Below are 20,481 nucleotides of genomic sequence, written 5' to 3'. Positions count from 1 at the left end.
TTTTGTCGCCATATACGTCCAATAACATACTTGTCAATAATTCATGTATGAGAGGGAGCAACTGCCCCGTTATACCTGGCCAGCGGGTCATATCTTCTTCGTAAATCTTGCAATCGAGCGAAATGAGGACCCCAAATCTAGTTCCCGAATGAGCAGCAGGTCAGATGATGATTGAGTCTTCAGACTTACCTTGTTCGCGTCATAGAACTTTTCATACCCATTAGGAAGGTAATTTAGATCTGCGTTTTCTCCCAAGACTTTGGAGCCTGCCTTGATAGCAAGATCTCGTACCAGATCTTCGTGGTCACGTCCGGCGTCAGCTGGACATCCGGGACCCATAAGCAAGATATGCTTGACCCCTTGAGGTCGTGGCCAGGCGCAGCTGGCTACTCCTCCCGAAGGGTCGCGCTGGAGCATTCAAAAATGTAAGAATGAAGTATCTTCCTGCGACTTACCGAACATAGCAACTCAAAGATCAAATAGGTGCAGTCACTGAGCGATTCGTCCAGTTTTCCGATATCTTCAGACCACTGAACAGCGTTGATGATGGTATCCTCGGAAAGTTCTCGTAGAAGCAACGGCGACCAGAACTGCTTCATGGTGCCTTTGGCAATATGCACCTTGTCTTGTGTAATGATGAGCATATATTTACCAGCACTTGCGAGGATGTGGCCTTACCCTGTAAATCTGCAACACCAGCAAAGGTAGTGACCTTAGTTTGGTCAATAGCTCCGGGGATGTTTAGGGCCCACTGGAAGTTGACCCGACCGTGCGCTTCTCCGCAGGCATCAAAAGCATGAAGCACCAACATATCTGAGTCCGCACCGATGGACTTTAGCAGTCGCTTCTTCACGACGTATAGAAACATGGAGACCTTTGGATCAAGAGGTCGAGAAACAAATTTTGCAATTTCGTCTGCTGTCACCTCGAGCTTCTCCCGCGGTATCAGAATCGGGCCAGCCCAGATATTCTGCGGGTAAGGGAACACTCGCAGCACAACCTCAACAACGACTACAGTTTGCACGTTAGTAATTTTTCATTCCAAATATAAAACATTTCGTTTTCCTACCGCCAAAGCCACCTCCGCCGCCACGTAAGGCCCACAAAAGATCCGGCTCCGAGGATGCCCAAACAACCGAGCCATCATACTTTACGACTTTTGCATCCAGCATATTCGCTGGGTATGAGATACACCCGTACTCTCTAGAAAGCCATGAAAAGCCACCGCTGATTATAGTGCCTGCAACGCCCACACAAGGGGTGCGGGCTCCCACGACTGCATTAATCTTGTGTCAGTCTCCGCCCACAAAATACGTGATCTGGAAAATTGGAGGAAACATCCTTACTTCCAAATTCGGGTGCGACTTCACTCAGCTTCCGATAGACATCTGACCATGTCTGTCCAGCTCCGACCGTAGCGAGTTCCGAATTTCTATCAAGGTGAAAGCCATTGAACGCCGACATATTCACCAACACATCGCTTGCGGATGCGGACATGAACCCATGGCCGTATATAGCAAAGTCCAGATTTGTGGAGTAAAGGTAGGCAATTGCCTTGCTCAAAGAGTCAACAGTTGTGGGTCGAAAAACAATGTGAGGGTTCAGTTGTTTTTGGGCAGCCCAGGTCTCAACTTTCGATTGGTAATCTGGGGAAGTAGGACGAATTCTTCCACCCGGACTCAGGAATGATTCCAGCATCTTGAGATGATCCTCCACGGTGCATGGTTCGGCCATATTGAGAGTGTTTTGGGTTTCAATCAATTGGTGAATCGTTGAATTTCTGCGAAATGAATCTTTGCAGTATGCAATATTTACCCCGCTGTGGCGGTTATATATCTGTGGAAGGTCCGCGGCCGAAAGAACATTGTTTCCTGAATTTGCGTCATACTAGAGCGCTGAAGATCTGCATTCACCTTCTGGACCGGCCTGTACTTTTCGTCTAATTCTACAGTTCAGGTCTTGCAATAACAGGCTTGTTCGGCCAAACCGCCGTGGTTTGACGTTGTTGTCGGATATGGTACATTTGTGAGAGGAAGACCGACTCCATCGGGAAAGTGGACCCGCAGATCAGTTACCAGTTACCCTTCCAGTTCGGAAGGCCGGTCCGTTGGCGACGGAGAAGATCTCCAAAGGCGAGGGGGCAAAACATTTCGCTGTACGCTCATTTTTAATTCCATAAATCTGCTACAAAATTTGATGCCTTGCACTTCTTAGAATACGATTCACCGATCAAACGTCTTACAGAGTCTACCTCCCAAGATGTCGAACTTTCTCGTTACTGGCAGTTCCCGCGGCTTAGGCTTAGAGTTAGTGAGGCAGCTAGCTGCCCGCGCCTGCCTCGAAGGAGGATTGGTTATTGCAACAGCGCGCAAATGCAGCCCGAAGCTTACGGAACTTATCGCTCAGTCTAATGGATGCATTGTCTTCGTCGCTCTGGATATCTCCGAGGAGTCAAGAATCGCTGACTCAGCCGAGCAAGTCAGATCAGCATTAAACGAGCAAAGTCTGGACATGTTGATCAATTGCGCTGGAGTTCATAGTGAGACACATGGAAAACTAGCGTCAATGTAAGTAGCCTAGCAGATCCATGTCTTTGAGAGCATCACCGAGACTGACCTCAAACTAATAGGTCCGACCTTGACTACCAGTTGTCAGTGAATGTAACTGGAACACATAACGTCCTTCGCCACTATCTTCCCTTGATGCAGAACAGCAAGGTCAAGAAGATCATCAATATGTAAGCATCAGATGCAATGAGATAGGTATATTTTTGACCAGGTACTTAACAGCTTTTAAACCACAGTTCGAGTGCATATGGCTCGATTACCAGTGCGCGCGAAGTATCGTACGCTCCTTGCCCGGCATACAAGATCAGCAAAGCAGCACTAAACGCCTTAACGGTCCAGTATGCGCTGTCATACCAAGAAGAAGGATTTACTTTCCTCGCAGTCAGCCCTGGAGTAAGTTCTCACTTGCCGATCTACTGGGAAATCAATACCAGAGAAGCTAATGACACTTATCAGTGGCTGCAAAGTGACATGGGTGGGAAGCATGCCGACCTGACCGTGCCTCAAGGTGCAGAGGCGGTCTTGAACATCGCTATGTCCGCAGACCGTATGGACAATGGCCGGTTCAAGAATATTCATGTCCCAGGGTGGGAGGCCTATAAAGGCCAGGACGTCCCCTGGTAGTTCGGGAGCGCAGATCATTTTCCCCTATGTATTATCAACACTATATGTCCAGATAGAATAGACCAGAGCTAAGATTATTGCGAAACTAGACAGTATGGAATCAAACGTGGCATTGAGATATCTTGTAACCATGTTGGAAGAAGTAACAGCTCAAAGCACATCATGTGCATGTTAGTAGTTGGCTTGAAAACTGCAACTCTCATGATCTAGTACCACGGAGTATGTGGCCAGGAGTTGCCTTTTTGGTGATTGCGACTGGAATGCTCAGTCAGCAAGCCAGCCGGGTGGTTGATTTTCCCTTCCCTCCCCGCTCCGCACGCTCGACACTCAGCATACCTTGCAACTATAGCTTCCTGTCAGAAATATTTGCGGTCGGTCGTGAAAACATCAGAACTTCCGGTAAAGCTTGCTGCCAATGCCGGAAGATCTCACAGTCACGGGGGATATTCTGCCCGCGGTATGTTCTGCTCATCCCCATAGGCCGGAATTCCCAGGGAAAGCTGTAGACGCTAATCAAAGCAAACAGTGTGACCTATGTCATGCGAAGAAGGTTGCAATACCATGAATACCAAGCTTAAACCACATATTGAATCTGACAACAATAGAATGTAATAGATAAAGTGTGATCGTCGAGCGCACTGTGCCAATTGCGCAGATGCCGGTGTGGAATGCGAACGCCGGCGGCGCGGACGGCCAGCTAAGAAGAGAAACCAAAGGTTTGCTGTCTTTCGTGTCATGCTGAAGAGTCCTCTATACATATGAAGTAACTGACAATGAACAGCAGTACCCTAAGGCCCCAAGAAAATATAGTAACGTTTGAAAAACAGCCGTCACAGACACAAAGGTAAAGTGCGAGAGCTTGTCAGAGTCGTCTTTCTGGATTCGGTGCGCTGAACAACTACAGAAGCAACCGGCAATCAGGCCGTAGGGCAGCGGAAAGAAACGTGAATAGAAGTACCGCTACAGAGCACAGCCAGCCTAACGACCAAGTTCTGGACTCAAGGGAGCGATCCTTAACCACGCCTACGCACTCGACACCCAGCGTCGAGGGCCCCAATTATCATGCAATACAGGCAAAAAACATAATCCAACTGGAATTAAATGACTCAAGACATGTCAACCGCGGGAGACAATCCATACTTCGCTCTGCTCTCCAACTCGTGAACCAAATTGCAGAGAGTGAGCCTCAACATTCGGACGAAATCCTGGAAGAGTTTCAGCCTAACGATCCCGCCCTTTCGATTCCGGATGCACCCCCTCGAGAGCTGCTGTTTATGCTCCTACAAGGTATGAGAGTCTTGCATTGTTATGTCTTGGTCATGGTTGATGAAATTAGGGCCGCCGGAATCGATGTGCATTCAGTGGCCGGATCACATCTCGCGCAAAACATATGAAGAAATGGCTACAGCCTTGTTACGAAGTGAACCTCGGCTACAAGGTCAACTCCTCCATCAATATAGCATTTGCATATATGTGAAAGCAATATTTCATATATATCAGGTGTCACGAACCGTGCGCAGCCCGCTCTTGAAAACACAGCTGTCCCAATCTAGGTCGACTTACATCGCAGCCACAATTCGGAGCATTGAGAACCTGAGCATACTCAAACAGCCAGACATCTCGTCCATACAAGCTCTACTCTCAAGCGTAAGTCCCTGAGTCGCGGACATCTCTGGCGAAGACTGCCTTATTGACATCGTGTCTGTAGGCATTGCTTATGCAGCACCTGGGGAGGCTGAACCAATGTTGGGTCCTTACCTCTTATGCTGCCCGACAGATTGCATCCCTTAACTACCACAAGATACGCAGAGTACCAGCACGCTCAGACTCGGAGATCGAGGTATATAGTGCGGTATACTGGTGCTACTATCTTGATCGGACGTTAAGTTCCCTCCTCAGTCGCCCTCCGTCATTGCCTGATCTTGAGGTATCCCCGACGGATCTCATTGTATTAGACCCATGTTCGCCATATGATACTCTTTTGCATGTCCTGCTTGACCTCGCACAGGTTCAGGGAAAATTACATGCAGTATCCTCCGACCCGAAGAATGCTTCGAATAGCCAGGCTTTGGAGACTTGTCAGCTCCTTGAGTCCAGGATGCAGAGCATTCTTCGACAAATGCCGTCGGTATGGGTACCAGGACCACGTACAGTTGCTTCTACCCCTAACAACACTTCATTTAGAATCGCGCATCCCTCCCGAAAATGGTACAATATGATTGGGTTGCGGTCGACTTCTGCTACTACGCGATTTTCGTCGAGATCGACCGAACACGCTTGAAAAGCTCATTTAGTCCAGTAATACACAGGGAATGTCTCGTACATGCCCGACAGTCACTTGGAGCATTTCACTTTATCCAGCAGCATGCGGAGGAAATGCCGGGGTTTGAAGAGCCATCTCCATCATTTCTTACATGGTTCGCTGATATTCCTGGACATATTTGATTTCATTTATTGACATTGACTATCGAACAGGACTTTGTTTTTCTACCCACTAAGCGCCTTCTTCGTGGTCATCTGCAACATCATCGGAACTTTGGATCATGGCGATTTCAAACTGCTTCAACAAATAACGCAGAGTTTGTCACAGTTCAAGCAAGATCCACATCTTGGAAAACTTTTAAACCTTCTCCAGTCGCTGGAAGATCTCTGCGAGCCGCTGTTCCAAGAGGCGGGTTCTGGTCCAGAAAATATATCATCAAACCTCCGTGCATCCGCCCCGAATCAAGCAATGGAACCTGTCACTACGGATGGCATTCCTCCGAGCGCCTCCTTCGATAGCAATTTCGGGCTAAGTGATGAACCGATACCGAACTCGGAGTTGGACGCCTCAGCCGACTGGCTGATGTGGCAGCTTTTCAATAGCCAGATTCCAGCAGGTTGGCTTAGCAGTGGTGTGGACCCCTTTGAAATATGAACAAATGTTATCATTTCTTTTTTTTTTTGCGGGGGTAGGGGGGCGGGGCGGATTCAGTCAGCTGGGATCACAGCGGACGTCTCGACTGGCACTCGGACTCTTTCTGTTTTCGTTCGGGATTCCGGTGACTCGGGTAGTCGGCTATTCTATTTTAAGTTTAGCTCCACTTTACCTTGTCCATCGTCCCAAATCTATATCTCACATTCGAGATAATCAACAAAAACAATTTGAAGAATACCTTGACACAATATTCCCATTCAAAATCTTCAAGTACGCACCCAATCCTCCCCGCAGATCCCAGCCCTCACATACAAGCAACTAACCAACCCCAAAGCCGAAGCAAGCCATCATCACCACCCTACAAAAGTGACATCCGATCATCGCCCGACATGCACTCAGAAAACGACGCCGGGTTCACAGTCCATTGCGACAGCTTGGAATGGCTTCCCCTTGCCCCGGGTGTATTTATCAAGATCGTCAAGCTAGTTCCAGAGACCGGAGAATACACAATCATGGTCCGCGCCGAACCCGGCGGTCTCCTTCCTCGCCATCGGCATGTTGAAAGTGCGGAGATTTACGTTCTCAAAGGAAGCGGTGCCCACCCCCAGACTGGCGCATTTGTTCAGGGGGATTACGTTTCGGAAAGCAAGGGAGCCGTGCATGATCCTCTTCCGTTTGAGCATGAAACGGAGCTTTTGATGGTTAGCAGAGGACCTTCGGTGTTTTTGGCTGATGATGGGTCGGATTTGTATACGATGGATGTGGCGATGTTGCAGGGTATGGTTGACAGAGCGAGATAGGTTGGGATATTGGGGTTAGATTTGATACTAGGAAGGATGTCAGCTTTTTGATGTGAATCATATGAATGTATCTTTGGCCATTGAAATGTAAGAGGGTCAGTGCGTCAGCAGTATTAATAACCGTATATTTCTCTGTGTGATTTACTCGTCTCTTACTACACTCTCACTACAATCTCACTACAATCTCACTATAATCTCACTACGCTTTCATTTCTCCCGCTCCATTGCATTGCTTTATAATCGCCGTTCAGATAACCTTAAATACCATACTTGGTAGATGGTACTGAGGACCTTTGATCCTTGAAACGAAGAGTGTTATACACGCCTGAAGGACCCAAGGAAACTGTCCGAAATACAACGTACAACTGTATTGGTGTCGGCCCGTAGTTAGAATAATGTGGGGAAGTCGATTCCGATCAGGCAGTTCCATTGCGGTCCAAGGCAGTAAGAAAAAGTTCAATGAGCTGTTTACAGTTAGTGTTGACGCGTAGAAGGCTTGAAATAGTGCAGATGTACTCACCTTGCCTGTATACTTGTTTTCATTGCCAATCTTCTGACAGTCTGCCAACCACTTATCCAGACTATCTGGAGAACAGTGTAGCATATCATTGATTGAACTGTCCTTTTCCAGTTGACTGACATATTCCTTTCCTCGTTTATTATGTCCCACTCGAGAGAGGACGAAGAGTGCTGCTTTGTCACCGTACTCCTTCAGGTCAGGTGCATCTTTACAAGAGCGAATGGTTGATTTGAGTGTCTCCCGGCCTTGAGCTGAACGTATCTATTATTTTGATTACGGATTTTGTCAGCGCAGATATCAACAGCCTTATCGACTTATCATAAATTGGGATTTCCTTACCTCCGCGTCAGTAAGCATTATAGTTATCACCGGCCGCTTAAGCTCCCCTGCACGGGCCTTTCTAATAATCATAGGATGGACGACATCTCGATTGACAACGTCGCCTATCTCTGGAGAGCGCCAAACCACTCTCTTGATAGCAAGAAAACTGGCATCCTTGAATATATTGTCCACTTTATCGCCCGTATCGATGTTCTCGTATAGATCCTTTTTGTCGCCGTTGGTATTGAGAAACTGGATCGTAATTCCCTTTGGCAAGAGAAGAGAAGAGATCTTGACAAGTTCTCGCAATGTCCTTTGCATGGCCTCCTTGTACTTATACATAGAGAGACTATTATCTAGAACACGCAAAGGATGTTAGTTCATCAGAAGTAATATTGGTCGAGCCTTCCCTGCATTGTCAATGAACTCACCACAGACAACGACCATATCAAATAATGCCAGTTCAACCATGGCCGTTTCTTTGCCAACAGGCAAATTGTATTGTTGGATAAAATTCATCATCTCAGCTGCTGCCTTTCGCACCAGCTGTTCGATAATTGGGTCATCCTCCTTGAAAAACCCGCCGTACTTATTGATGATGACGGTTTTATATTGTCGAGCCACCTGAGTGAATTCCGTTAGTATATATCCTGATAAACAACAAGTAGCACACGGCCATATACTCACACGAATATTTCGTGAGGAATCATTGTTCGTCGTGGTATTTCCGCAATTCTGTTGCATCGTGTTCCCGCAGTTCATACTCATCGTGTTTCCACTGTTTTGATTGATTGACGAATAGAAGCCAGGGTTTTCGTTGTTACTTCGTTTAGCCTCCTTTTCAGCAAAGTCAACTTCGGGTGGGGAGTCGAGACTCCTTGGTGGGTATGAGATTGCGCCAGTATTGTCATTGCCCTCAGTGAGTCCGGTCGGCTTCGTGGTACTAACTTCTTCGGTCACTGAAGCTTGTCGTTGAGAGCCATCTTGGTCAGGGTTAGCAGATGATGGCTCGGCATCCGAGTTTGGCGTATCCCGCATCGGCGCATCATCTTCAGGGGTCATTTCAAGCGAAGCGCTCGGAACAGTGCTGTCAGACATATCCATTTCATCGGGCGTGATCTCGTGCACCATGAGTGTAGGATCTCCTTCATTTTGACTTTCGATTAGGCATGGGGGGAGATCTCTATCCTTTTCCAGCATAAGGTGTTTGTGATGTTGGCAATATGAGCCGGAACTCTTTGCGCGCTTCTTACACCTGCCACCATGTTTTGCGAGTGCTTTACACTGTTTGGTGTTAAGTTTTCCGAACTTCTTCTTGATACGGTAATTCATGGCTTAGGACTTCAGATAACCAGGGGAGAGGGGGTGGGAAGGGGGGTGGAAGCGGCGCGGTGATTCTGTGGTGCGGTATGTGAAAAGTGGAAAGAGCACAATGGAGAGAAGATCGATCCTGGCATAGCTTGGGAGAATACCGCCTTATACATTCTGTTCGTGCTCAAAACATCGCAGTCCTAAGTTTAGTCTCCATTAGTAAGGCTTGTCCTTTTTCGTTAATTCCCGAAGTATCTGGGAGAAGGAATTATGAAAGCAAATCCTACCCGAAAGGCGAAGGCGAGCCAGGAGGTGTCAGCTTAGCCACACGTACAGTAAGTAGTATCAGACTAGGCAGGGTAAACACTTACATCATTCCCCGATAGTTCAACATGGAAGCTGCTGAACGGGAAGCCGTCCTCGGGAGGGTTACAGATAAGGCTCACTTGTGACGGTCGATCACCCGTCAAAGTAACACTTAATTTACTCAGGGACAGTGCAATAACCCTCGGGGTTAGCAGCTCCCCGATGTTGATGACGACATCTGATAGGGGGTCACATTTTGAGAATGGGGTGAGACTGTCTGTTCTGCCGCAGACGCAGGAGTTGAGAATCAGCTGAGTCCCGGCTAGCACCTGTCACATCATATGTCACCGAATCTAGCGGCTACCTGCACGAATATGCTATATTTGTAATTATTGCATACGTTTATTGGTTCTGGGTTGCATTCACTGCAAGTCTCTGGATTTACCGCTGTACATAAGTCAGGCAGCCATGAGGGGTCTGCTCATTGCAAATATTGCAACTGTCTCGCTGTAGACCAGCCGAGCCTGGTTCGCCTCAGTGTTCGCCTCGGCGTTCTATACTGCTGAATTCTGCGTTCAAAATGAAAGCCAATACATGACCCTTAGTAGATATCACTTGTTGAACGATAGGAACAAGGCTGCATGTTGGTTCCTTTAGCCTATGAAATCCACACTACCCTAACAATGTAGCCTACAATACAATGCACGAGTCTCTAGCTTTTGTCGCACTCTCACGAGTTTACTTCACAATATTAATGTGTGATTGTGCCATAGCCTCCAGAACATGGAACATTGATAGAAGCAGCTATACAAATCCCGTGTCCTTACGCTTAGCCACATGGCCTCTTGACTAATGAGGGTACTCAGAGTTCAAGCGTGCCACCATCTCCACCCTTGACATTGTCCGAAGTCTGCACGTGATGGAAACCTCTGGCGAAATACCCGGTCTGATTAGTATTTTGATTCCTTAAGCGAAAGACGCAAAGTAGGTGAGGGTAAAGAGCGAGTTAATATAGAGAGCCGGTGGATAATAAGACCCTGTGACTCGACAAGATGCGGCACATCGACGGCTAGACGATTTGAAGCTTGACCGAAGTGGAGAAGCAATCGCCAAACTCTGTGTTATTTTTTTCTTCTATTTGTTCATCCTTCTCCGCGGGGTATATCTTGCCAGATCGACGAGCCTGCCCTAACATAGTGAAAGATGGCGGGCATTGTTAGACAGCTTGCGAGCAGCAATGGTCAGCGTATGCATGTGTAGGACGTGTCTACGGGGTGGCCGTGGAATAGGAGTTGTCCAATCGTCCCAGCGATCGGCGTGTCGGACAGACATATCCGATCCACATCCACCGCCATATTGGTGTTATGACATGCAACACTACCCAAGCCTTCAAATTTGTCGTAGCCAACATATAGATGCATATTATCTGAATGATCTTTTTGCCCTTTCGGTAGGGATCAACAGGGCATGACTCGAAATATGCGGCTGGCCAGCACAGCCTTGTCAATGGGGACCAGTTCGCCTTTGCTACGATGTGCTTTGGCTTCATCAGACTTTCTGTAGAGAAAAAGTGTGTATTCGAAAGAAAGAAACGGAACTGTCAGTTAAAGATAGACTGCAATTGCCCTAATTCGTCAATTGCACTATACTTGAGAAGTGTGTGCTTTGCGGTACTGCTATTAGACTTAATGGATTTAGGGCCGAATCAAGCTCAAAGTGCAGGGCAGTGCATTTCACTTCCGAACTGCTATGGCATCATTTGGTACGATTTCTGTTCTCCCAGGAGATTCATTGTGGCTGTGCATACAGCACGCCGAATTCCCTGCGGTATCTGCGCCCCTACTTCGGAGTTACCTGAACGCCTTGTACCCAACTCCTCAACTCCTTGCCACCAAAGTAGCCACTCAGGTACCTGTGCAGCCAGGCCTTTGCAATGAAGTAATGAGATATCTGGTTATAAATTAAGCCAAAATACACGGATGGCAGACATTGATCATTCTTCTCAAACTAGAGTTCACCTCTCTCTCACTTACTACTTCTTGCTTACTTAGACGCTGAATCAAATCATCCTAGTACTCAACATTCCCAACACATCATGTGTCACAGAAGCTGGAAGCGAGGCAAATATGACACTCCAAACCCATGGGCCTGGAACGGCGGCTTCCCCTACGGTGGAAGCCACAACAGCTTCTCTTGGAACAACAACACCGGAAATACCACCTCGACCAACTGTGGCAACACGACTTCGGAGAACTGCGGTAATACGACCACCAACTACAACAGCAGTAGGAATGTGACCACATGGACCGATACTGCAACCGCCCACCACAACAGTAAGAGTGGGAACAGGACCACCCGAACCAGTGATATCTCGGCGAATAGAGGAAATGCGAGTAAGGGGGGCGCCACGGGTGGCGGGTCCGATTTGGCATCTTTTTTCTTCAAGGTGCCGGATGATGTTGTGGTTGGTAGTGGTGAGCGTATATTTTTCGGTTGATAGACTTGATTTCTCAAAGGGTGAGTGCGGCTAGGCTATGTTATATTGCGACCGCATGCTGACATGGTTGACAGGGCTGAGAGGCTTTGGCTGCTCCGCACATCGATCTGCGTTCTATAATAACGAGTCATGAATTGGTCGAGCGATCGGTCGAATTAATGGTGTCTGGTTCCGGGAGAGAATGAGTAAATTTCGTCACTCTGGTGTTCTTTTCGACACTTCATTGGCTTTTGGTGTTGTTATTTGTATTACTTGAGCTCTCATACGCATCTTTTCAGCATCGTTTGTATGGCGTTTGCTTGTTTGCCGTTCTTGATGTTTGACATTGGACTATTCGAAGTTCTCCACACTTGTCTATGAGCAGAGTCTGATTGAAATGGTTCATGACCGTGTGGAGTTGCTTGTGCTCATTTGATAATGCACTTCCATTGATCAGTGTCGCACGTCTCTGTTAAATTCAGTACAACTATGGCTGATATGACTTATGCATTTGGTCATTGTTCGATAATAGCAAATAGCACGAGGCCCTTAGGGTCTACGACTACCCTTGATAACTAGCGGTCATGTCGGAAAGGTGTTGAGCTCATTCCCTTGAACTCCAAAATTGATAGCAAGATTGCAGAGTACTGATTCATACTTAGCACACGACAAGTTGCTTTCCTCCGTCGATACCTATCTGTCCAATACAGGTCCAGCAAATGTCTCTATCTAGAGGTAAACAGAAGCATTTGTATCCCTTGGAAGATGCCATGCTTATTGCAGCTAATCGGACCATCCATTGCCAATTCCTGGAGTCATTAGATGTTACCGGTGTGGAACGGAGCACGAGAACACCTTCAGGGGGATCTAGAATTCTCCTCCCAACAATCAATAGATACCATTCCAGCCGATTTTAATAGGGCTGTCTGGAAGAAAGAATCGTGATTGCAATCGTGATTGCATAATCCTCTTGAGAAAGAAGGATAAGCTAGGAACTGAACATCAGTCAGTCCTTTGAGGATATCCACATCTCCCACCCACTCCCCGCCATCATTGACGGAGATGGTTGTTTGAAGATAGTAGGCTTCCATGGTTCTGTAGCTGGTAGAATCCAAGCTCACAGGCCCATCCCATCCAGTAAATGACAAATGCAACGATGTACCGTCAAACCTTCCACCCACTGGGTTTCCATCAAATGGATGATGGTTGACAAGGCGCCACCGCTCAAGCGTGTGTTCTCGTATCTCCAGCTCGGGCGGGGAAACAAGGAGAGCAATACCCGGTTTCCCCACGTTTCCGATGGCATGAGAAACGGCATAGGGCGCGATTCTATCTGCTGGAGTAGGATCGTATAGCAGTTGCTTGGCAATGAAAAGGGAGTTGCCACTGGAAATTGCAAACACCGCTTCAAGGTCTGGAGTATCCAGACTGATTGTACCGGACTCAAACTGGAGGATAGCTGCAAATGCATGTTCTCGAGATAGTAGACTCAAATAAACGGAGCTAGGAATAGACCCTTCGCGAGCTTGCTGCGTGGCGAGAGAGGCTGATAGATCAAGCGGGTGCAACAATGATGGGACCCATTTCCACGAGGTCATAGGGCTCTTTATGACGCTCATAGATACCGTAGCCTGAGGCAAGTAGTATTTGCAGTAGTCTATTACCCGTCCAAGAGCGAGAAGTGAGTTCTCATGAAGAGCTTGTGTCGACCCGAACCGGTCCAATATGTATTCGGCCACCTTCTCGGGCATCAAAGCATTTCTATCAAGCAGATCTTGGACCATTGACAGTGGAACTGTGTTCGGAAGTGGCTTATTACTTGGTGGTGACTGGATGGTTCGCCTTCTGTAAACGGCTGCGAGGTTATGATCCCCGAACACAAAGTCAAATAGAACGGATTCTCTGGTCTGCGGATTGTCTTCCATAAGCTCTGCAAATATGTCCTCGAAGGCAACAGGTGCGTTGGTTGGAACAGCATGTTCCCTCGATGTCGCTGGCGTAGCAATGCAAATCCAGTCCTCTCCTGGTGGGACTTCAACGCACTCAATAATGTCTGCATCTGATGCCTCATATTCATCCCGCTTCCTTTTCATGCCACCATGAACACCTACGGGATGGTTGTGTGATATAGGCGAGAATGCCCACGAGTTGTGCCGAGTTCGGAAGCGAATCACATATTCAGACGGGTTGAGCTGATACTTGGAGCATAGCGTGCGAAGAAAATTGATTCGTTCACCAGAGTATCGAATCATTCCGAGCAGGGGTTGCAGATTGGTTAGACAAAGGAACACCGACAATGAGCTTGCATCGTTTCCAAGCCAGGATCTTCCATAGTTGGTGCCGTATCGCAAGAGTTGCATTGCGATCTGTCTCTCTCCAGAGTCATCCGAGAGCAGCAATTCGATGCCATCTCTGAGGGGGAACATCAGTTGTAGCAGTTTCATGATTGACCTAAGCGACTCCCGATCGTCGATAAGGTCAACCACACTATACCGTGATAAGTCCTCGGGAAGCTCCAGTGGTTTCTCGGCGATCTGATGCAATTTGAGTTGGTATATATAATGAAAGAGCCTCCAGAGTGACCCTATGAATGTTGCAGCAGAAACTGCATTATCATAGGAGCCCAAAGAAGCACCAAGTGCTAAGGCCTGTAGTTGCTCCACTGAGATTCTGGAGTCATGCAGAGTCGATCGTTCTCGTCTAACAGTGCCGTAGTAACGAAGACTCGCCAGTGGCAAAGACCAATATACTCCATCTGCACGCGGGCCAGTTTCGGGAGCGATTGCAATAGTGATGATTCCACCTTCCTTCACCAGTCGATCTTTCTGGGATATCTCCTTTTGTACTTGATGTAAGTACTACCAAATCCGGGTAGAGATGCCACGAGGTTAAGCCGAGCATGATTCCCGCGTCTGTTATTCTTTGGGGCTCCCCCTTGATCAAGCTTTCCATCGCAGTCAAGGCGCGGTTAAAGTTAGACATAACACTGTCATAGCTGTTTGGCTTCGGAGATGGCTGGTCATCGGAAGTTTCTTGGTCCTTTACTGCCACTGAACGGTTGTTGACAATTAACTGCACCTGGATCTGCTCTTTTTTCTTCGCTTGGTCTGCAATTTGTAACCAGGCTCGAGCACTGGAATCCCAGCTTGCTAGTAGCGCTTCATCGATTTCATGGGCGGCAGCTAATTGCGCCAAGTAGTTATCCATGATTTCAGATGATTGAGCTTGTCTTCTAATCATTGCCTGACGATGTTCTACAATATCTTTCCAAACCCCCGTTGCTTCCTGATGAGTCCAGATGCGGGCCAAAAAACATGCGAGAAGATGAATGCGAAGTACCGACCTGCCACTAGTTGCACTAGCCCATATTGTCGTGCTATCAATGCCTAGATGAGTTCCAAAGAACCCATCCACGATGTTTCTCGGTTGGTGTAATTTCTGGGAAGTCTCTTGGGCTATTTCACTAGCACGAGTCCCATACGCCTCCAATAATAGTGGTACCTCCGGCAGAACATCATCAAATAGCACACCTAGGCGCCGAGCCAGAATGTGAAATGAACCGTCTTCCGCAGACTGTCGCCGGGCTTGAGAAAGCTGTCTTCCCACGGGTTGAAGTTCGGCAGGCGCCTCGACTTTGACCAGTGAGAAGTCAAAGTTCACATGGGCAAGAGCAATGTTCGACTCGGCAACAGCATGTAGCGGAGTTGCCACTATGTTCTGAATGGAACCTGCCATTCTAGCAGTGTATTTGAATAAAAGAAGTGGAGTGGGAGGCGGGCCTTCATATTCTCTCGTGAAGCGCCTGTCAGCCTTGTCGTTTACTCTTTCGGGCTGGAGAGAGGGCGGAGGCGGGGCTTAGCGCGCCGATCCCTCATTGCGCTGCTCATGAAGCCACTAATTGAGCCACGAGGCACATTATTAACAGGGTCAACCTATACATGAAGACCTGAATATCACTTGTGGTTCACACAGCTTCAAGTGGCGACATACAATGTAATGTTGAGGCAGTCATGTAGGCTTGGTCAACCTGGTTGGCGCTCAGGCCGCCACAACAAAGCAGCTCATCGTGCTCGTTTCGCTGCGCGCTCTATATAGTCAATACGACCACTCTATTGCTCCATTCCCTTTCTTCGTGTTGCTTGCATTTTGCTGTTTCGCTTGCTTTTAGCTGTAGTTCGCGCCTCAACATGTAATGATGACGACTACAAACCATAAAATACGGCCTGTTATTCTCACAGCACTAGGATACCTACTATCATATTTAGTGCTAAAACATGGCCATCCATAGTGACAATAATGTCTCCTCGCTGGTTTGGTCGGGAGGAGGTGAGCCCAGGCGTCGTCGTCGAGCTGGAAGAAAAGCGATGGCGCATTCTGAGTCATGAAGATGAGGTGGTTATGCAGGGCAGCGAGCAAAGAACTGCCAAGCAGTGTCGTCCATATGCCTGCATCTTGCTGAAGGTACGACAAGTGGGCTCTAAGCCGCCAATTTACGGAAATATGAGGATCTACAAGCAGATACCTACAGAGGAGACAGTCGGCGACCGCCCCGAAGTACGAGCCAAGCAAGCGAAAGTTTGGATTCCCCGTGAGCTCAGAGCGTGCCGCCAGCTCATGCTCAAGAATTCGACCTTTACCCCTAAACTTCTGGACAGCTTGGAGGGAAAACAAGATGCCGACAGCTTAGTACCTGGGGGTTTCATAGTCTGGGTGGTCTCAGAGGTGATCTCAGGTATTTGCTTGGGAGATGAAGAGAGTGATGATATCTTCTGGTCGATGGAGTACTGTGTCCGTGACCAAATTCGTAATTCCTTTAAGGAGAACTACCTGTGAGCAGACCTCCATATCCCTGACTATCCGATTAGTTGTTAGATATCCCGAAGACAATCACTAACTGCTCTCTCAAGAAAAATGGCTAGCTGGGGATGGCTTCCTATTCATCGTACCTGTGAAGATCTGGTCTGGGTCCCCGAATCATCTACCCTGTAAGTTATACCAGTGTACTCCTAAGCAATCCCCTCAAGCTGACCAAATCCGCCTAGGTTTTTCGTGAACTGGTTTATGCCCACCGAAGTGGTCGCGCCGCGCAATTGGGAGGAGGGAATCTTATACGGCTCTGGCCTCCTCAAGCCTCCCGCGTCCCCGACTTTCTCTATTCAGCTTTGGAATAATAGTGTTAAAGGCTGGCAGGGTTGAGGATTTTGATCTCCGTATAGGAGAAGATGTCCGATGAGTCTGGAGACGTTTCCCAGGTGGCGATATCAAGTCGGCGTTGACCGTGGGTTACTTTCCTATCTTAACACTAGCTACACTCAAAAGAATTATATGATTTGATTGATCGTTTGCGAGTCATGAGTACTATCTTGAGTAATAACATAAATTCCAAAGCCTGCAAGATATCAGGAGTCCACTGATGAATTTTGACACAGATAATGTAGCTGTAGTTCCATCTTCCAAATCAATATCTCTCACCTCTAACTAGTCTCGTGAGACATGATTCTTCGGTGCTCAATTCCGAGAGATGACGTTGAAACCTACGCACTTTATGCACATCGATAATGCAGCTGACTCATCAGCACAACACCACCTCGGAACAAGGCAGCGGCATCGCATGCGCATCGCATCGCATCAACCTTATCGTCACGTCCAACGCCCCAAACCGCCGCCGTCGCGCTGGCTCGCCGAGCAACATCTCTATACCCTCAACACCACCACTTGCGGCATCACACACACCCACCAGCCCACCATGCAAGGCTTCAGTACGTCCCATACACCCCCCTCCCCTCACCATCCACATCCCACTAACCACCCCCAGACATGGGACGCTACGTCCCCCCAGACCTGGAAGGCCTCACAACGGGAAACAAACTCCACAACAAACACCCCCTCGGCTCACGCGCCCGCAACCTACAATCCACCGGCGCCCTAACCGTGCGCTTCGAGATGCCGTTCGCGATCTGGTGCACGACATGCCAACCGCACGAGACCATCATCGGACAAGGAGTCCGCTTCAACGCCGAGAAAAAGAAAATCGGGAATTACTACAGCACACCGGTATACAGTTTTCGAATGAAGCACGGGGCTTGTGGCGGGTGGATCGAGATACACACAGACCCGAAGAACACGGAGTATGTGGTTATTTCGGGGGCGCGGAGGAGGGATTATGGAGTTCATGAGGAGGGGAGGAAGGTGGGGGAAATAATTACTGGGGGGGATAGTAAGGGGAAGATGGATGCGTTGGAGAGGTTAGAGGGGAAGGTGGTGGATAAGAAGCGTGGGGATGAGGAACGGGATCGGATTTTGGAGTTGCAGGAGAGACAGAAGAGGGATTGGGAGGATCCATATGAGAAGAGTCGCAGGATTAGGAAGGTTTTTCGGGCGGAGAGGAAGGGGTTGGAGAGGAAGGAGGAGGAGAGGGAGAAGTTGAAGGATAAGTTGAGTTTGGGGATTGAGGTGGTTGATGAGATTGAGAGTGATCGGGTCAGGGCCGGGTTGGTGGATTTTGGGGAGGGTGCGGTGGATGGACGGAGGGCGAGGATGAAGCCGTTGTTTGGGGAGGAAGAGGTGCGGGCTGCTGGGGGGAAGAAGGAGGGGAAGAGGATGAAGGCTAAGGAGGTGCTGGAGGATCGGAAGGCTGCTTTTCGGAGTGAGTTGAGGGGGAATACGAGGGCTGCGGTGGATCCGTTTTTGAGTGGTGATTCCGATGCGTGGAGGCCTGAGGTGAAGAGGAGGAAGGTTGTCTCTGGGAGTAAGTCCGGTGATGGGAAGGAGAGTGCTGAGAATGGCTCGGAGATGGAGAAGAGCTCTGGGGAGGTGGGAGAGACACCCCGTCCGAGTCTTGCGTTGGTGAGCTATGCGTCGGATTCGGAGTGAGTGTATCCTGTGGTTCTTGCATCTCTACGAGGCGTTGCGTTGGTTTAAAACGGATGATACCCCGGGTTTGGAGTTATGGCATAACGGCATGTCAACTTTTTACGATTCACTTATGTATGCAAATGATATCATGCAAGGGTATAAGTACAGAAAATGCTCGATCAAGCAGGAGTAGCCGGTTATTTAGCCCAGGGTGCCTTAGTCGTTACGTCCCCTTGAGGGTCGGCAGCACCAGGAGCCGGCCCTGGGGCTGCATTTGCCCATGGGGCCCTCGTCGGGGCCATCGGGCCGGGAGGTAGCCGGGACGTGTCGGGCAGAGTTGGTCCTCTAGCCGGACCTCGTGCTGTTGCCCAGGGTGCGGCAGTTCCGCTGGTTGGAGGGACAGCTTGAGATGTAGCCCATGGGGCTTTAGTTCCTGGACCAGATGCCTGGGGAGCTTCGGTTTGTCGAGGTTGTGGCGCGGACGACGTGTGGACGGTAGAGGGCTGAGGTATGGCGTTTGGATCGCGATCCCAGCTGAACAGAGAGCCGAACGGGAAGTGCTGTACCACGGGAAACTTGGACAGCACTTCGGCGTTGTACATCTTAATCATCCCCTGTCTCCAGTTAGTGTACGGAGTACATCTCCACCTGCACCACAAATACCTTGTTAATCTTGGCCCAGCCGGTCTTGATGCCAGAAATATCGTAGAGCATTGGACTGTGCTCCCAGAATGGGCCCTTCTTGACGTCGTAGATAAAGCCGATGGCAGAAAAGTAGAGATTTCCACGTCGTTCCCGTTCCACCACGTTCACCTTGGCAACACCGGTCGGGTCAGGCGCATCCGGCAAAGAACCTTCTTCTGGCACTCGATCCGTCTCCGATATAGCTGGAGCAAACTGCGCTGAGCCGAAGATATAGGGAATGAAAGAGTGATCATCCAGTCCCCACACGCCGTGGGAACCGGCCGGTTCCAAGGTGTAGGTTTTGATAATTGTTCGCACTAGCTCAAGGTACCTAGCAATAATCAGTGTCGTTCAATCAGAGGCTAGCGATATACCCACGGCTGAATAACACCCAAAACAATAGCTCTCTCTTCGACACCAGGAGTGCTCTGGGGGAAACCATGCAACTTCCAGAGCCCGGCCAGAAAGGCCAGAAAGCTCAGTTCATGGCCAGTACCATAGTCTAGACGTTGAGGGCTTCCCCAGCTTCCCAGAAAGTATGCCTTGAGCTCTACTGCTGCCGTAGGCCCCTCGGGGTCCGCTGACTTGCGATTGAGGACTTCCTGAGAGAGACACTCCTCAAGAAGGCTGGAAACACGACTTTCAACAATCTCGTACCACCTCCGAAAACTGATGTTGCCAAATCTACGGGGGCCTTTATCGGGAGGAGCTTCCTCGAGAATTGATTCTAGCTTGGAGAGCAGCTGCTGGAGTTGACGAACCGGCGCGGAGTACTCCACAGCATCAGAATTCAAGGGCCAGGTCTGAACACGCCCATCCTCTAGCTTGGACGGAAACATTGACCGATTTAGCTGGAGGAGGAATGTCATAATGTCCACGTAAGCTTTAGAACACAGAAACTCGGAGACATCGCTGTGCTCGTGGATGCGTTTGGTGGGCTTGGCGAATGTGTGCCCCACCGCGGGGTCGAGGGTGGGCAACACACGGACTGAAGGGAGGTCCGCGGCCATGATGTAGCTAAGCGCGTGGGAAAGGAATTGGACAGATGGTATCCAAACGAATGTGGAAGTAGGTGGAGAGAAAAGGGAAATGAAGGATGG

At 48.9% G+C, this 20,481-nt stretch overlaps 9 protein-coding genes across 9 annotated transcripts; 5 read left to right on the top strand and 4 right to left on the bottom strand.

Moving 5' to 3' along the window:
* Positions 1-7: 7 nt before the first annotated feature.
* On the bottom strand, positions 8-1,734 carry BO87DRAFT_450580 (FAD-binding oxidoreductase; the record flags this gene model as incomplete). The annotated part of the gene is made up of 6 exons (XM_025628420.1): positions 8-137; positions 190-408; positions 456-625; positions 679-1,011; positions 1,070-1,276; positions 1,347-1,734. The coding sequence occupies 6 exons, from the start codon at positions 1,732-1,734 to the stop codon at positions 42-44; spliced, it is 1,413 nt and encodes a 470-aa protein (XP_025482949.1). The 3' UTR covers positions 8-41.
* A 525-nt stretch (positions 1,735-2,259) lies between these two features.
* Positions 2,260-6,108, top strand: BO87DRAFT_301559 (fungal specific transcription factor domain-containing protein; the record flags this gene model as incomplete). Its single annotated transcript, XM_025619164.1, is given in 10 exon segments — positions 2,260-2,561; positions 2,842-2,914; positions 3,024-3,179; positions 3,847-3,923; positions 3,936-4,000; positions 4,158-4,478; positions 4,528-4,838; positions 4,900-5,343; positions 5,376-5,608; positions 5,691-6,108. 10 exon segments carry the CDS (start codon positions 2,260-2,262, stop codon positions 6,106-6,108), a joined length of 2,400 nt encoding a protein of 799 aa, XP_025482948.1.
* A 389-nt stretch (positions 6,109-6,497) lies between these two features.
* On the top strand, positions 6,498-6,908 carry BO87DRAFT_423086 (uncharacterized protein; the record flags this gene model as incomplete). The annotated part of the gene is made up of 1 exon (XM_025627149.1): positions 6,498-6,908. One exon carries the CDS (start codon positions 6,498-6,500, stop codon positions 6,906-6,908), a length of 411 nt encoding a protein of 136 aa, XP_025482947.1.
* Positions 6,909-7,284: 376 nt separating this feature from the next.
* Positions 7,285-9,147, bottom strand: BO87DRAFT_450574 (uncharacterized protein). The gene is made up of 5 exons (XM_025628419.1): positions 8,437-9,147; positions 8,181-8,373; positions 7,768-8,105; positions 7,429-7,689; positions 7,285-7,372 (listed from the first exon to the last, which is right to left on the bottom strand). The coding sequence occupies exons 1-5, from the start codon at positions 9,079-9,081 to the stop codon at positions 7,325-7,327; spliced, it is 1,485 nt and encodes a 494-aa protein (XP_025482946.1). The 5' UTR covers positions 9,082-9,147; the 3' UTR covers positions 7,285-7,324.
* A 2,226-nt stretch (positions 9,148-11,373) lies between these two features.
* Positions 11,374-12,227, top strand: BO87DRAFT_456510 (uncharacterized protein). The gene is made up of 2 exons (XM_025628732.1): positions 11,374-11,883; positions 11,938-12,227. The coding sequence occupies exon 1, from the start codon at positions 11,462-11,464 to the stop codon at positions 11,861-11,863; it is 402 nt and encodes a 133-aa protein (XP_025482945.1). The 5' UTR covers positions 11,374-11,461; the 3' UTR covers positions 11,864-11,883; positions 11,938-12,227.
* Positions 12,228-12,527: 300 nt separating this feature from the next.
* Positions 12,528-15,854, bottom strand: BO87DRAFT_413550 (uncharacterized protein; the record flags this gene model as incomplete). Its single annotated transcript, XM_025626580.1, has 3 exons — positions 12,528-14,667; positions 14,705-15,570; positions 15,833-15,854. 3 exons carry the CDS (start codon positions 15,852-15,854, stop codon positions 12,700-12,702), a joined length of 2,856 nt encoding a protein of 951 aa, XP_025482944.1. The 3' UTR covers positions 12,528-12,699.
* A 147-nt stretch (positions 15,855-16,001) lies between these two features.
* Positions 16,002-16,675, top strand: BO87DRAFT_450564 (uncharacterized protein; the record flags this gene model as incomplete). Its single annotated transcript, XM_025628418.1, has 1 exon — positions 16,002-16,675. Exon 1 carries the CDS (start codon positions 16,139-16,141, stop codon positions 16,673-16,675), a length of 537 nt encoding a protein of 178 aa, XP_025482943.1. The 5' UTR covers positions 16,002-16,138.
* An 819-nt stretch (positions 16,676-17,494) lies between these two features.
* On the top strand, positions 17,495-18,869 carry BO87DRAFT_404507 (Saf4/Yju2 family protein). The gene is made up of 2 exons (XM_025625865.1): positions 17,495-17,601; positions 17,658-18,869. Exons 1-2 carry the CDS (start codon positions 17,589-17,591, stop codon positions 18,713-18,715), a joined length of 1,071 nt encoding a protein of 356 aa, XP_025482942.1. The 5' UTR covers positions 17,495-17,588; the 3' UTR covers positions 18,716-18,869.
* BO87DRAFT_373838 (phosphotyrosyl phosphatase activator) lies at positions 18,849-20,481 on the bottom strand. Its single transcript, XM_025622647.1, has 3 exons — positions 19,760-20,481; positions 19,361-19,712; positions 18,849-19,311 (listed from the first exon to the last, which is right to left on the bottom strand). Exons 1-3 carry the CDS (start codon positions 20,389-20,391, stop codon positions 18,895-18,897), a joined length of 1,401 nt encoding a protein of 466 aa, XP_025482941.1. The 5' UTR covers positions 20,392-20,481; the 3' UTR covers positions 18,849-18,894.

Source organism: Aspergillus neoniger (genome assembly GCF_003184625.1).
Source record: "Aspergillus neoniger CBS 115656 unplaced genomic scaffold BO87scaffold_6, whole genome shotgun sequence".
Taxonomy (NCBI): Eukaryota; Fungi; Ascomycota; class Eurotiomycetes; order Eurotiales; family Aspergillaceae; genus Aspergillus; species Aspergillus neoniger.
The sequence above is the reverse complement of the archived record's forward strand: the minus strand, read 5'-3'. Positions and strand labels throughout refer to the sequence as shown.

Bases quoted from the DNA above. Each gene is read 5' to 3' on its own strand.
- BO87DRAFT_450574 (XM_025628419.1), bottom strand. From the start codon at position 9,081: ATGAATTACCGTATCAAGAAGAAGTTCGGAAAACTTAACACCAAACAG. The intron at 7,690-7,767 runs GTAAGGAAATCC...TCAAAATAATAG, and splicing joins TAATGCTTACTGACGCGGAG to ATACGTTCAGCTCAAGGCCG. The intron at 7,373-7,428 runs GTGAGTACATCT...AACTGTAAACAG, and splicing joins AAAACAAGTATACAGGCAAG to CTCATTGAACTTTTTCTTAC.
- BO87DRAFT_373838 (XM_025622647.1), bottom strand. From the start codon at position 20,391: ATGGCCGCGGACCTCCCTTCAGTCCGTGTGTTGCCCACCCTCGACCCC. The intron at 19,713-19,759 runs GTGGGTATATCG...GATTATTGCTAG, and splicing joins GTTTTGGGTGTTATTCAGCC to GTACCTTGAGCTAGTGCGAA. The intron at 19,312-19,360 runs GTATTTGTGGTG...AACTGGAGACAG, and splicing joins GCTGGGCCAAGATTAACAAG to GGGATGATTAAGATGTACAA.
- BO87DRAFT_456510 (XM_025628732.1), top strand. From the start codon at position 11,462: ATGTGTCACAGAAGCTGGAAGCGAGGCAAATATGACACTCCAAACCCA.